Genomic DNA, 16,182 nt, shown 5'->3' with positions numbered 1-16,182 from the left:
TTTGAATGCTCAGGAAACTTTTGCAGGTGTTTTGAGTTGATTAGCTGATTGGCATATCACCATATTCTAATTTGTTGAGATTTTGTTGAATATGAGCCAAAACTGTAAATTAAAAGAAACAAAGACTTAAACTACTTCAGTCTTTGTGCATATAATTTATTTAATACATGAGTTTAACAATTTGAGATGAATTACTGAAATAAACTTTTCCATGACACTCTAATTTATTGAGATGCACCTGTATACACACACACACACACACACACACTGCCATTCAAAAGTTTGGGATCAGCAAGTTTTTTTACAGCTGTTGAAAAAACAATTTGTGAAAATGCATTGCAATTTAAAATAACAGTTTTCTATTTTAATATATTTTAAAATATTATTATTCCTGTGATCAAAGCTGAATTTCCAGCATCATTACTTCAGTCTTCAGTGCCACATGATCCTTCAGAAATCATTCTAATATGCTGATTTATTATCAGTGCTGGAAACTGTTTCATATTTTGGGATCTGAACAGTAAACATATCAGTTATTTTGACACTGACGAGCGTAAAGGCAGAGTAGACTGAAAATAGTACTTTGAAATTTTTTTGTCATCCTAAAAAGAGCACTGCGTAATGCATTGCAGAAGATCACTGCATTTCAAATATTAGGGGGGAGAGTTTGGTCACTTTTAATTATTGGTGGTGACTTGTTCCACCCAATGTCTATGGTAGTTACGGCCCTGGTACAGTCTACTGAAATTCAGTACCATGACATTATATTACACACATTTCTAACTGAACATTATCAGCATAAATGAAAAATATGAATTTATTTTTTTTCCTAGTCGTAACAGTACCATAATAAATCTTAAGAGGAAATCTATTAGACTTCATTTTAAAATAAAACCGTGACTTTTACAAGCTGCCAAATACTCCTCTTCTAGTGTGCAATGTAACCCAAAAGCTATTTTTAAAAACAGGGATGAGCCACTCGATATTTGTTTGATATCCAATATTGTTTCAGTGGAAATTACATCAATACACTGAATTATGCTGTGCATTTCTAGGCACTTCAGTAGGACTTTAAATAAGCAGTTATGCTGCTTTGCAAGAGCAATCTGAAAAGCTTAGTTTGCCCATTAATCATCCTCATGTCACTTCAAAGGTATAAGACCCTTTCATCTGTGAAAAACAATGATGAAGGATGAGAGATGAGGTGTACCAACATCATCATGAAATTCGAGAGCTAGGAAATTCTGAGACCCACACTTTGAGAAACAGTGCTACAAACCTACTGAATTTAACTATCCTGCTTAAATAAGTCCGTTGTGAGTGCAGATGACATGAAAGAAGAACAGTGTCTGCTATAATGCTGAGAATGCATTTCGTGAATGATGGACATTCTAATTCTGCGGAAATCTGCTGAGCTGTCTGTGGCAGATTCTGTGTGGCTCTGCCCATTAAAGACAAAGACAATTTGGATTAGCCTCTAACCACAGACAAAAGCTCATTAATTTGGGTGTTAACTGTGCTTAAACAGTAGCACTGCCAAATGACACTGGAAGGAAGGGAAAGAGCGGTACGAGGTCACTCTCCATCTGTCATTGCCTGTCCCTGTCTTCTCCTCTTTCTTCACATCAGCAGCACCAACTGAAAATGCAGTGGCAGGTGCAGGAATCGACTGTCACAAAGAGGAGAGTATTTTAGCTTGTATTAAGTGGCCAATAGCTTTTGCCACCCACCAGTTATCCTTTTTTCCTCATTGACGGTGTGAAGATGAAGAGAGATAAGGCAGGTGGCAACCAAGACAGCATCCCTCTGGGGTTTCTTGTATCTTCCAGCCACTCAGCAATTCAGCTGCAGGGCGATATCGAGGCCAGTCACCACAGTGGTGTGTCTGCAACCTTTTCTGACCTGCCAATCAGGGTGGACTGTATCCTGGAGGCTGGGACTCTACAAAAAGCTCTTGAGGAGTGGCACTCAAACCGAGAATAATGGTGTATAGGCCACGGAAATCAAAGAACAATCAACACCACCATTATTTGGCTGTCAACCTCTGGCCTTGATTGAAATAGACCCTTCTGGGCAAATTGTGCAATCCTGAAGTTCTCTAATTTTGTTACAGTGAACACTTAAAAAATCTACTTTGTTCTCCACACAAAAATATAAAACCGTATGATTTGGAACATCAACAAGGTGAGTGAACGATGACAGAATTTTCATTAACACTTTATTTTAAGAGCCAATTCTTACTATTAACTAGAGCTGCATATCACTAGTATATTGGCTGTTTATTAGTACTTACAAAGCACATATTGATACCTTATTCAGCATGAGCATATTTTAGATCCCTTAATCTTACCCCACACCTAAATTTAACAACTACCTCACTAACGATTTATAAGCAGCAAATTAGAAGTTTACTGAGACAAACTTCATAGTTGATAGTTAGATAAAGTGAGAATTGCATATTTAAATAAAGTGTGAAGTTTTCATCTTTTATACACAAAATACTGTAGTAAATGGCACTGTGGAAGATGCAAACCACAGAATGTGACCTTAAACACACAATGAGCTGTCTTTTTGGTACAGGGATGTTTACCAGCACACCTGATCCTTCAGTAACCTTCATTTATTGATCTAGAAGGTGCAAAGTACTTTCTGATTCCAAATACAAAGCTGTTTTCTGACTTACACAAGGTGAAACTCTGATGGCTACTGCCATCTGAATCTTAAGCTAATGTGAGCAACTTTTCTTGAACCATGTGTGCAAACAACAGACATGAATAATAGTGCCACATTTAATTCAGAAAAACTAAATGCATTGAATTCAGCTTATGGCTGGCATCTTGATTTTTGGTCACTATTTTTATTCACACCGTGCAACCAAATTAAGCAAAAAAGCCTTGTCTGAGCAGCAAACACAGCTCCTGCAGTGCCAGGAGCACTTCCACTGAATTCACAAGCTTAAGAAAACAGTTGGCTCTCTGAAGCAGTTCAATAAGAAGCAGACACATGCCTGGATGGATATGGGGGAGGAAATCAAGAAACAGCAGAGCTCAGAAAACTAGGGCTCAGAAAAACAAGAGCAGCATAAAACAGTCCCACACAGTCTATCTGTCAATTTTAAGGACATGCGATCCTTGAACTATAAATGGTTAGTGCAGAAGCACCTGGTATCAATGCTAATAAAATTGACATAACCATCCAAAAATAGCACGGAATAGATAGTGGTGCTGCAGTAACATCTGTTTCCTTTCAGTCGGTCACTACAAGTCACGTTGGTGAACGACTAATTGGGATCTCACTCTCACAGCGTAAACTAAACAAGCCAATGCACCTTGGTATGTGATGATTGCATCCAGCTGCCGCTGATCGCAGTGCGAGTATAATTAGGCAACAGGTGCAACGAATACTCAGCTTTTCGCTTCAGAGCCAAGCAGCCATATAATTTTGCTCATTACTTTTTCTGCTTGAGGAACCCAGAGATGCTGGATTCAGATCTGGAGATGATGGCTATGCTTGCCCAGGCCACCGAGAGGGTTGGGCTCAAGCGGAAGCCTCCACTACATCCCGAACCCTCAAAGATAAACTGCAGGTTTCTCGGGGGGGTCACATGCTGGTTCTCAGGCTCAACACTGGTGCCTTTCTTTCCGTAGGTGCATGATGAGCTCATTGGATCGTGTATGACACCTTTCACTGCCAGAAACCATTCTGGTTGCTCATTCTCCCTTACCAACCTTGATGGTTGGGCAGTGCGGGGGTATATGGAGTTCCCTCTGGTGGAACACTGCTACCTGGCAGAGCAAGCCATCGCTCCACTCCCAGGCCTGTAGGCAATCATTGGTCCTGATCGGCAGTGCATATGCGGCTTGTGGAGAAGCTGCTTCTGCCTTACACTCCATAGCGTTGTTGTAGGTTTATCAGGCCAAGGCACTGAAGGACCCGCACGAGCATGGTCATGACCCTGAAGTTCTCGGAGCACCACTACTGACCTCACGCTACATGCAACCAAGGTCACTAAGCAGTCTCTGGGCCATGCAATGTCCAATGTTTTGGTCCAGGAGCACCGTCTCTGGCTGTGTCTGGCCGACATGAGTAAGAACTGCCCGCATCCGGAAGCTGGTGACAGTGCCTCAGTATGCTCGTTGCCGAGGGTGGCTCCCCACTCCCGTGCAGCAAACGCAGCAGCCTCCAACAAAGCAGCATTTTAGAGTCGGACGCAGGGCAGCAAGAGGCCCTGAATAGGACAATCCAGACATGGAGAAGTCTTCTCTTTGGTAGATGGTCAATGCACCACTCCCTCCCCCGGAGGAGGGCCGGGAGAAAAATATTTTTCGTTTTTTCCCACCACTGACTTCACGATCAGTGGTAACCAAAACAGCAGCAGTGGGCAGTTCTAGAGTGCTGTAAAATGTACTACCTACGCACCCTCTGCACAAACTCAGGTAGGTGTTGCATGCACTCAAACCTGCTTCCTACCGGCTACAAGATGCCTGGCCCAGTTCCCTGCATTCCTCCTCACTGCCCCACTGCGGGAACATCTGTGATTCTGATGGTGCCACTTGTCCCTGCGTTCCTCTTCACTGCCTCACTGCGGGAACATTGGTGATTCTAATTGTGCAAGTTGTTTGGTATCTGGGAGCCTGGCTAGAGCTCCCAAGTCTGTCTTGTTTGCTCCTGCAGTCAACCATACTCTATGCGATTCTGTTCTCCTGGTGACCTCCCAAGTTTAGGGACGTCGTCCTCACTTCTGTGAGGGTTGCAGATGCCCTTGTCTTGAATGCAGAAATCGCAATCCTACTGGTGAAAGGACATGATAGATCTGCGTGCCTTGAACCATGCCCTTCACAAATTACCCTTTAAGATGCTCACACAGAAGCGCACTGTTGCCCAGTGTCTTCATGAAAGTTGCAGAGGCAGCACTTGCTCCCCTGAAAGAGCAGGGCATTCACGTTCTTAACTACCTTTACAACTGGCTCATACTAGCTCAGTCTCCTGATCGGTTGTGTGAACACAGGGACCTGTTGCTCTTGTACCTCAGCCGGTTCGGCTTTCAGGTAAACTGGGAAAAGAGCAAACTCCCCGATGCAGAGGATCTCTTTTCTCAGTGTGGAGTTGGATTCAGTCCAACAGACAGCATGGCTCACACAGGTATGTGCTCAGTCAGTGTTGAACTGCCCAAATATGTTGTTTAGTTTACACTCTAAGTGTATTGTTCTTTCTAAGCGAGCTCCCACTTCGTACGTCACTGATATGACAATCTCCATTCCCTCCTTCAGGGAACGAGGGTGACATACGTACCCGAGGGGTTTTTGGAAGCATTTAAAGTTTATATTCCCAGACAAACACTTTAAATAGTAACATGCAAATGATACTTATCTGACCTAACTCATTAAAAAATTACTTTAGTTTACTGTATCTATGAGTTGTGACCATGTGCTGACTCTAAATCTGTCTTTCACAGACTGACAAAGGCTTGTCAACTGTTTGTGAAATGGAGCTTTGTGCTTGTGTATCGTACCTCTCTCATTTGGCACAAATCCAAATATTCCATAATACAGTATTTCCATATTTAGGATGTAATGTATCTGAATGCTAAACTATTATTCATTATGTAAATTATAGGCTTAGTACTTCAGTTCCAATGGTGACACAGGGGTTGGCACGCTGATGTTTGGTTCACTCTATTTTATTTTAATAAAGTACCAACTATGCTGTCAAGCTGGAACTGATGTGTTTTGTGTGTATGTGCATCACATCAACTGTTTTGCTGTCTTTACAGGCTGAGACGATCAAAGGTCAAATAGTATTTACATATTTAGTAATACAAATCACAGTGAGAGCTTTCCAATATGTGTGCCACTGAGTGGCGTCTGTACTTCCTGCTCAGAGAGCACCTGTCCATCAAAAGCTCACTATCCAATTAGAGTAGATCACTGTTAAGCCCATCCCCACGAGAAGTTTGTGTCAAAAACACCAAATGGAAAACTGCAAAGCATAAGCGAAATCTTTGGCAAAACTATTATCAAAAAATGAAGCATATTTAAAGAGCCTTTTGTGAAATTTGAGAGACATTTGTGCGACTGAGTTTTTTTTTTTCTTTTGTAATGGCATATTTTTGATAGTTTCTGAAAAAGTTACGTTCAGTTTTATAAAGTTTCCTTCATTATTATTGAACCAAATGTAATTCCATACAAAACCCCTTTCATCTGACTATTGTTTGTCTATTTTTGTTTCTCAATATTTGACTGTAGTTTGAAGATTCCATTCAAAAATAGCGATTTAATTCACTTCTTAAACTAAAAGACATAAAATTAAATTTGTATTTGTATGCAAGAAAATATACACTTACCTAAAGGATTATTAGGAACACCATACTAATACTGTGTTTGACCCCCTTCAGAACTGCCTTAATTCTACGTGGCATTGATTGAACAAGGTGCTGAAAGCATTCTTTAGAAATGTTGGCCCATATTGATAGGATAGCATCTTGCAGTTGATGGAAGTTTGTGGGATGCACATCCAGGGCACGAAGCTCCCGTTCCACCACATCCCAAAGATGCTCTATTTGTTTGAGATCTGGTGACTGTGGGGGGCATTTTACTACAGTGAACTCACCGTCATGTTCAAGAAACCAATTTGAAATGATTCGAGCTTTGTGACATGGTGCATTATCCTACTGGAAGTAGCCATGAGAGGATGGGTACATGGTGGTCATAAAGGGATGGATATGGTCAGAAACAATGCTCAGGTAGGCCGTGGCATTTAAACTATGCCAAATTGGCACTAAGGGGCCCTTAAGTGTGCCAAGAAAACATCCCCCACACCATTACACCACCATCAGCAGCCTGCACAGTGGTAACAAGGCATGATGGATCCATGTTCTCATTCTGTTTACACCAAATTTTGACTGTACCATCTGAATGTCGAAACCGAGAACTCATCAGACCAGGCAACATTTTTCCAGTCTTCAACTGTCCACATTTGGTGAGCTCATGCAAATTGTAGCCTCTTTTTCCTATTTGTAGTGGAGATGAGTGGTACCCGGTGGGGTCTTCTGCTGTTGTAGCCCATCCGCCTCAAGGTTGTGCGTATTGTGGCTTCACAAATGCTTTGCTGCATACCTCAGTTGTAACAAGTGGTTATTTCAGTCAAAGTTGCTCTTCTATCAGCTTGAATCAGTCGGCCCATTCTCTGACCTCTAGCATCAACAAGGCATTTTTTGCTCACAGGACTGACACATACTGGATGTTTTTCCCTTTTCACACCATTCTTTGTAAACCCTAGAAATGGTTGTGCATGAAAATTCCAGTAACTGAGCAGATTGTGAAATACTCAGACCGGCCCGTCTGGCACCAACAACCATGCCACGCTCAAAATAGCTTAAATCACCTTTCTTTCCCATTCTAACATTCATTTTGGAGTTCAGGAGATTGTCTTGACCAGGACCACACCCCTAAATGCATTGAAGCAATTGCCATGTGATTTGTTGATTAGATAATTACATTAATGAGAAATTGAACAGGTGTTCCTAATAATCCTTTAGGTGAGTGTATAGATTGCACTACATATTTGCTTGCTTAATGCTCTAATACAAAATTTATTTTAATCAACTAACAAGAAACTAAAACGTGTGGCCATTATGAGCTAGCAATATTTTGGGGAAATGCATCCCTGTATGTTCCCTGACCAATTATGCACAGGTCAGTGAGAGATATACATTCTAAACATGCAATCATCATTTCAGTAAATTAATATATAACTGTTACAATTTTTTCACAATAAGACATTTTACAGCCTGAACTATCCTTTACTTGTCATAAGTTTTATTAACCTTGGGTTTTAAACTGCATGTTTTTTTGCACACTGATTGCACCACAATGCATAATATGAGTTCTCTGTCATTATTCAACTTTTTGAAACTAACAGCTCTTCAGCTTCTGCATTCTCATGGGACTAACCTGTCCTCCAACCAATACGCCCATATAGGTTGTTTGTCCAAATCCCTGAAATACAACCCATCAGAGCGTCTACTAGCTTAGTTGGTAGAGTATTACGTTATACGACGATATGTAATCATGCGATCATTGGTTTGATCCCAGGAAGTGCATGTGCTCATAAAATGTATATGCTCTATAAATCATAATTTTGCATGATTTGTGTGAGGGGTAGGTTTAGGGGTGGGGTCAGGTGTGGTCATTCGAACGAATAAGCCACCTAATAAAATATGTATGAATTACTGTGAGATCAGTGTAAAAAGTCTACATATTTCATTTAAATAAAAACGCATTTTGATTGGTAATGACGTTATACATCATTTCATGACGACAGATGCAACAGGATACTGTCATTACTTTTATGCCTGCTAGAGGGCGCTTAACTTTAAAATGTAAATATAGGTCGTAATTAGTTGCTTGCACAAATGACTTATATGGTCGTTTTATGTTGGAGGCAGGCTCCATGGGACAGCAAATTGGCCGCTGGTTCCACATTCTAAAAACTCAGCAGATGCAATGTGTCATTTGGGTATAATTTGCCTACTGTAATCTTTTTAATTTGACAGACTGCTTTTTGCATAGCAGGAGTGTAGCAGGTTTGGATGCTTGTCAGACACGTTGTGGTGCTTTTGTGGGCCGAGAATGTTCTGTACTCATGTCATTTCCTAATCTTATTCCCCTGTCTTCTACTCTTCAAGAAAACTTGTATGTGAGCAAGAAATTTGAAATATTTTAACAAAGAATTGGGAAATAAAGCTTAGTTTGGTTTAGACAGCATAGCAAGGCTTGTGTTTTCCATCATTCTCCATATTCATGAGTTTGGATCAGTTGTCCTATAAGTGCTGTCGTTCTAGACACATAAAAAGAATAGCCAAATGATTAAGCAGCAGCTTGGCCCAGACATATGAGGCTGGAACTTCACCTAATTGGATGAAATGAGATTCAGGGATGATGGATTTTGATAATTGTTGGCACTTGTTAGCCACCTCACATGGGCCCTAGCATGCTGTCATGCATATTAAGCCACAGGCCTCCACTTAATGGGTGACGGAGACAGACTTTACAATTACCTCACTAACTCTAAAGCAGGTTAATCGATGCTGAAGTTTATCAAATTAAGAAATGTTTCAAGAGGCCTAATAAGAGATATGAAAGACCAGACTTTTATGACCAGGGATCTGAGGACTCCAAGGCCTCACAGCAGCTAAGGGACCTGTGGTCACTCCTGTCAAGAACTTTCTGAGTTTGACCTTCATGTTAGCAAAAATGTAGCATTATTATACAAATCTGAATGCAGCTTGGAAGGATGACATTCCTGCAACCTCAGTTCGGCACATATGTCTGCAAATCAAAGAGTTCAAAAAGTTCAAAAGAGTCTGACAAAGCAGTTACAAAAGCGGAAGTGTAAAGGTCAGCTTTCCAATGTGCTTTTCTGAAATATGCCTTACAGCACAATGTAAACCTAGTGCAGTTGTAATGTATGAGAGAATTCCCCAATGAGAATATGCCATATTGTAGTCACTCAGCCTTGGCTATTTCTGTACATACTTTACCAATTTGAAGCCTGATTCATCTCAGATGAATATATTGTTAAAATGAACACACACAATTTGGGTATTATGCTTGGAAAGATGCAGGGCAGTTTGTATTTTAAAAGTGTTACCTTTTGGAATGGACTCTGTTTTGGATGCAGTACCATCATAAACCAAAAAAAAAAAAAAAAAAAAAAAATCAATAACAACAGCAGTAAGTCCTACCTCCAGCTCCTCATCAAACAGAGATTTGTTGATCAGAGCTTTTCCTCAACATGCTTCATTCTGTATAATTCACCCAACATTGGTCTAATTGCATGTGACAAGGTATGAATATATGAAATCATTAACACTGCAAGACAATCGTTTACTGATTGTTCGTTTAAAATTCATGTTCCAAGCTCTTAAAATTTTATTTACTTATGTTTGTTTGAAGTATTTATCATGAAACGATATTTCATAAATATCATTACGTTTTGGGGGAGTTAAACCACAATCTAAACTGATCTTTCCTTTGTATAAGAAGGTCAAATTATTTGCACCTTGTTTCAACTTCTGCATTTGGTTCGATTATCACTAGGGTTGCAAACGTGGATACTTTTTGGTAAATTTCCAGAAACATTCCAGAATTTATGGAAACTTTTTATTATTTATTTATTTGAAAGTAACTGGAAATGTTCTGCCTATTTGCAATCCTGATCACAACATATATTTTTAATTGGCTGTTAAAATATTACAAACAAAGAAATAAACAAACAAGCAAATGAATAATGGTTTCTTTTTTTTAGCAATTTTAGTCTTTTAGTGTGGCCTTTTTTTAGTTTGTTTGTTTGGGGAAGTGATTATTTGTACGATGTAATTCATACAGAAACATACAATTTAAAGAAAAACCCATACACCTAAGCATCAGTAGGGTATAAGCAGATCTTTGGAAACCATATCAGTGAGATTGTACAAATTCATACACCTAAAACAGTTATAAATGAGAGCATGTTGTCTATATACACCCGCAATAAATCATCTAATACAAAATGATGGAGAACAAAAAGAGTAGTCCTCAGATGCCATGTTCATTACAGCAGCATCTCAGAGAAATGACATTATAGACATAGCAGCTGACTGAATGAACCGCATGTATCTGGAAGTAAAGATTCCAGCTATTACATACTGCATGTTATCAGGATTAAAAAAGCTTCCTGTAGTTTGTGTGAACTGAGTATAATAATATGGTATTAATTGTAATCTTGAATTTAATTAGCCTTACGTTATTACACCATCGCGTGTGCATGACATCATTAACAGCAGTCCTATATTGTTGAACCAATGTGGTTTACCATGTTACTACGGTTTACAGTCAAGGCTAGCTCGTTGGTTTCTACAATGATGCTTCATACTGTGGTGATTAAGCAGTGAGTTATGTCGTTTTAAAGAAAACACAACCCTGATCACATTTCTTAACATTTTATAGTGAACCATCCCTTTAAATCTAATTCTCTGTCTGTGGAAGTGAATAATGCAGATGCTACATTCAGAGTTGGGTCCCTCTGGACTGAGCAGGGGAGCAGCTGCGCCTAACAAGTGGAGCATCAAAACTGTCATGGCGCATTCTCTAGCAAGATAAATTAGTTTATGCAGGACAACACCTCACCACCCATCCTTTCTTTTTTTAACCAATCTCCTTGTGTTGGTTCATTCACGACCTAATGTGCATGTACTGTTCAGGCAAATTGGTATTTTAGGGGTAAATATATATGTATCACTTATACGGAACAGTACGTTTGTGTTATTTACTCAACAGCCAAATTATTAAAAATTCCTAATTTTATTATTAATGGTATTCAGGGGTTTGTGTGGACATCTTTTTGGTCAAGTGTTGTTTATTACTTTTTTCTTTGTTCTTAACACTTTAGTTCTCCAGTTCTCATCAGTAAGCAGTTGTTTATTAGCATGCATATTTATATTGAATGTTTATTAGTACTTATAAAGCACATATTAATACCTTATTCTGCATCAGCAAATTGTAAATCCCTTAATCTTAACTCATATCTAGACTTAACAAATACCTTATTTAATGTTAATAAGCAGAAAATTAGAAATGTATTGAGGAAGAGAAATAGTTAACAGCTAGTTAATAGTAAGAATTGGTCCCCAAACCTTAAGCGCGACCACTTTTACTACTAAACTTACCTAAGGTTGCAGGTCTTTATCACAACAGTTTACTAGAATGATTTGTGTGTAAATTTTCTCTATTTTGTGTTGATGCTAATGTCAGGTTTAGGTGATCAGACGACTTGTTTTTGGACGTTGAGAAAAGGTGACATTGTCACAGCAAACGCCATTGACGTGATTCACAGCACTGTAGGCAGACTGCAGCAAGTCCTCGGCCTGTCACACTCAAATGATTGATTGTCACTCACTCTAACCGTGCAACAAACTGGTAAATAAATTTGCCTTCAAGGGATTGCTCTCTGGGTAGACTTTGCGTCAGGGCGGTGAAGCCTATAAAAAGCAACTGGTGCGCTCTGCCAGAGGCAAAGCAAATTCAACAGGCTTGCTGGGTTGTGTGGGAGGCTGGATATCAACTCAGAAAACACTCTGAAACTTTCTAAACTCCTTCCTGGTGCATGCCACTTTCTCAAACTTGGGCTGGTGATTGATAAATGGAAGAATGGTATTTATATTCTTGTGGCACGAAACCACACTGAAAGTTTAACAGTAGAAACGCTGCATAAGTTTGATGATTCAGATCAACTAATAACATTTTAACATGTGAGGCTTTGATGAGTACTGCAGATCCTTGTGATGGCCTTGATGAAATACATTTACATTCAGTGATTTAGCATTGAAGTCGCTTTTATCCAAAGTGTCTTACAAATTACATTAAAAAATGAATAAATAACATGTATGCCACATATAAATGCAACATCAAAAATGAAAAATTAGGCTTTTCCCTTTTGCTCCAGAAATGTTAAGATACAAAACTGCAAATGGTGTTAATACGCCAACATTTCTATTCAGTCTTGAATTCTATAGCATGTTTTTTTTTTGATAAAAAAATAGTAGTAATGATGTTGAGTTGGTGAGAGTGTCCACCATGACACGACAAAAACTGATGCCACATTTCCGTGTTAGATAGTAAGGCTGTAAACTGTTAAAAATGTCAATTTAAACGACTGTCTTGTGAGAATCTATAAAGAATATGGCAGCTGCAATCTCTTTAATGGGCTCAGTATAAAGTCCATTATGTGCTTCCTCCATTTTGCCTTGTGGCAGGGCCACTGCTGGCTCGACAGCACATTAGCCACTACCGGCCTGAAGTAGGTGGTGTTTTGTTACATCATAAAATGTTATGAGAGCTATTACAGAAAGCCATCATCCTCTGCCACTCCATTGAGATGCTCGCAGAGATAGACAATCAGGGCGGAGGGAGGGGTGTCTCTTTTCGACAGCATTACTTACCAGGTAAGGGTCTTATATAAAGGCTTTCAGTGCCCGGGTATAGAACAGGTGCACATTCAGGATACTTATATAAACACAGTTGTCTGGTGTGACTTTATCTATTGAGCAACAATTAGATTGATATGTAAAGATCTATGCAAAAACACTACTTACTTTAAAACACTAAATTAATCTAACTAGATATTAGTACTTATTCCAGTAGCAGTCATTCACAATAGTAATTACTGAACTGATACTTGTAATAAATTCAAATTTTTTCTATTAATTCTATAATTCTATTAATTCTATCTGTGATTTGGAGATCAGCTGTTCATTTCCAGCTAGTATTTACTCCAGTTGTTGCTTTTTCCAGTTTTCTAGTAATAGGTACTACTTATTCTTTACTTGTAACTATTCAAATAGCTTCTTCTACCTATTCCACTTTCCCTAGCACTAACAGAATAAAACCGAACAAAACTAGTACCTGTTAATGAGACGCTAGTGAGTATACCAGTTGTTACGATTATCAGCTGAATATTTCTAATAAGAATCTATTAAACAATAAACAGATACTAATAATTAGTGGAATCAAAAAATAAGTACTACTGTCTAATGAATAGGGGACTACAAAATAATATAATGTTTCCATTATCGTATGACCCAATATTAAAAGAAAATCCATGATCGCATTTTTGTGACTTTCCAAAAGGATGAAAAGTACAGAAAATGGATTACGTTTTTAAGATTTGCAGTCATTGTACTAGCAAAACACTCACAGCAACATTAACCAGTTTTATGTCATTTAATGCCAAGGTAATAAAACCTCAAAGCAGCTTTAGTGTTGTAACATTATACACATGCATACTTACATAATAGATTTATAATGTTAATAGCCAGGAAAACAGATTATCAGTCTGTGAAAAGGGTCTATTGTAAATATACAGCCTACTAGTCGGAGGTGATTTGTTCATATCTGAACCACAGATCCCCAGAGAAGCTGGCAAAATGTACTACTGGCTCAAGTAAATAGTAGAAGATAGAAATTGCTAGTGGAATAAGTAGCTTACTAATAAGACTTAAAGAACAAGTACTAGTAAACTAGTATTTTAAAACAGTATTTAAAAATTCTGTATAATGTAATACTGTAATTTTTAAGGAATACAAACTATACTAGGCCACTTGAAATACTATTTGTCCCTATGAGTCCTTTGAGTGGACTGACAGTGTAAACCGAGTGCGCCGTCTAGTGGTAATTCAAGGAAACCCTCATATGTGACACTGATGGTGTGTTCAGCAGAAATGGCAGAGGATGCGAAATGCGAATGTTTGCCAAACTTTAGAGGAGAAACTTACGGTAAAAGACGTACTCGGTGTAACTTGACCATATCTTGTCGTCAGTATGCTGGTTGACGAACGAGGCCGTCACTGACGAGTTACAGGCGACCATCTGGAAGCCGCACTCCGAGAGCATGTCGAAAGAGCGCTCCAGGTGCTTGAACTTGAGGTAAAAGCGGGAGGTGTATCTATCAGGGGTCCTGTCTGGGTCCCTGCTCTCGTTCAGGGTCTCGCCAAAAACTTCTTTGGCCAGCGCAATCCTCCCACAAATCATAATCCGCGGCACCCTCCGGAATTTGGCATCGGTTTGACTCTCCCTGCCCATCGTACAAGACCCGCGATATCCGACTGTGATGAACCCGCTTTTTCTGTCGGCGGGAACGAGCGACGGTGGAGGGCACATCCGCTGGTCGCTTCCTTGAGAGCCGTCCTCGTAATCGCTGTGGATGTATTCATCGGGACTGGGCTTCAGGTCGTCCGGGGTTAAGAGTTTAACCAAGTCTGGCAATTGAAAGTACTCCGCTTCTTTCCTCAGCCGTCCCTTCTCAGGGAAGTGGTCAGGGAGCACAACCTGCTTGTCTCTGAGGTAGTCTAACACATATCTGAACAAAAACCCATCCCGGTCGATGAAGTAACGACCTTTGGGGTCCCTGGCCAGATCATTCGATGCGTTATTTTTAGTAGAGAATATCTTCCCCAAAAGGGAGCCGGGGTTGCCGATTAACGTGGCGTGACGGGTATAATACACTTGCCCCCCGACGTTTAGTTCAATAACGTCTGGAAAACTGCTGTCTTTAGCTCTAGAGTTTCCACTTAACGCCATTGTTTCGGTCATGGGTGGCAAAAAATATCCGTGTTTTTGAAAGTTCGCTCTCTACAGCTTCGGGAAGGGTTTAGAAAATACAGACGATGGACCATGCACATTAAATGGCAATAAAAATAGCATTTCAACCGACTAATTGGAGCAGGTACCTTACAGATACAAAAACCAACCTCTTAACCGCAGATCAAACAAATCAAAAAGAGGGAATGAACGGCGAAGTATCCGAGCTGGAACTACAGGCGCACAGCAGAGAGTCGCTCCGCGCAAAGGAGGATCGGTTGCTCAGCAGCGGATGGACACAGCGATAGAAACGGCTGCTTATTCCTTCGCCTGAAAAAAGATAGTACACTTGTATCCAAACGGAAGATGCTGCTTGAATTCTGCCAAAAATAGAGCTGTTTTTCAGTTAAGCAGGTTCAAAGTACCTTACAAGTTCAGCAGCTGTAATAACCCAACTTTTAAATACCAAACTGAGTAGTTTCAGAAGAATATAATTGAAAACAGTCCAAAACAAATATTTTATAGCTACTAAGGGGGTCGATCGATAATCCCAGCTGTTTAGAAGTAAATCCCCTCTGTGATCCTCTGACATTAATCCAGGGTTTGTGTGTTTAAGGGGGTTTAGAGGCGAAGATGATACAGCATCTCTCGCGCAGGGCTGTGGCGCGGGGAAAATAACCGCCTCAGCTGTTGTTGCCTCGGCGGGCGGGAAAAAGAACACAATGGGTTATCAAAAATTACATCATCTTAAAGCAGTATGCACGCGATGCTTTGGCGTTGCTGGTGTAATATCAGTGTCAGCCAGCTGTGTTAGCAATAGTTCATGCAGTCACCATATTCATTTAACAAAAAAAAAAAAAAAAAAAACACTGCCTGGAATGACATTTTTTGCTCTCATTTGTTAATTCAAGCGTTTGCCAATGACTTACTGTACTTTTAGAGAAAGAGCAAAATAAAAAGGTATTCTCAGCTTGAGGCTGTTAATTGGAGGAAGCCACAGTCCATTTCAGGACCTTGGACAGCGAAAGCAATACCCACTCTTGCATGGCTGCAAGTACCCAAATAC

The 16,182-nt window shown here is 39.8% G+C and overlaps 1 protein-coding gene across 1 annotated transcript in view; it reads right to left on the bottom strand.

Annotated features, from left to right (window-relative positions):
- The window catches only part of kctd16b (potassium channel tetramerization domain containing 16b), a 67,970-nt gene extending 52,038 nt beyond the window's left edge, over window positions 1–15,932 (bottom strand). Inside the window, exon 1 of the mRNA XM_026195635.1 lies at window positions 14,312–15,932. Within this exon, the coding sequence (XP_026051420.1) occupies window positions 14,312–15,128 (817 nt within the window). The 5' untranslated portion in view covers window positions 15,129–15,932. The remainder of the gene's footprint in view (window positions 1–14,311) is intronic.
- Window positions 15,933–16,182: the final 250 nt, after the last annotated feature.

The sequence above is a fragment of the Carassius auratus genome, chromosome 21, assembly GCF_003368295.1.
Source record: "Carassius auratus strain Wakin chromosome 21, ASM336829v1, whole genome shotgun sequence".
Taxonomy (NCBI): domain Eukaryota; kingdom Metazoa; phylum Chordata; class Actinopteri; order Cypriniformes; family Cyprinidae; genus Carassius; species Carassius auratus.
This window is presented reverse-complemented; position numbering and strand designations above follow the sequence as displayed.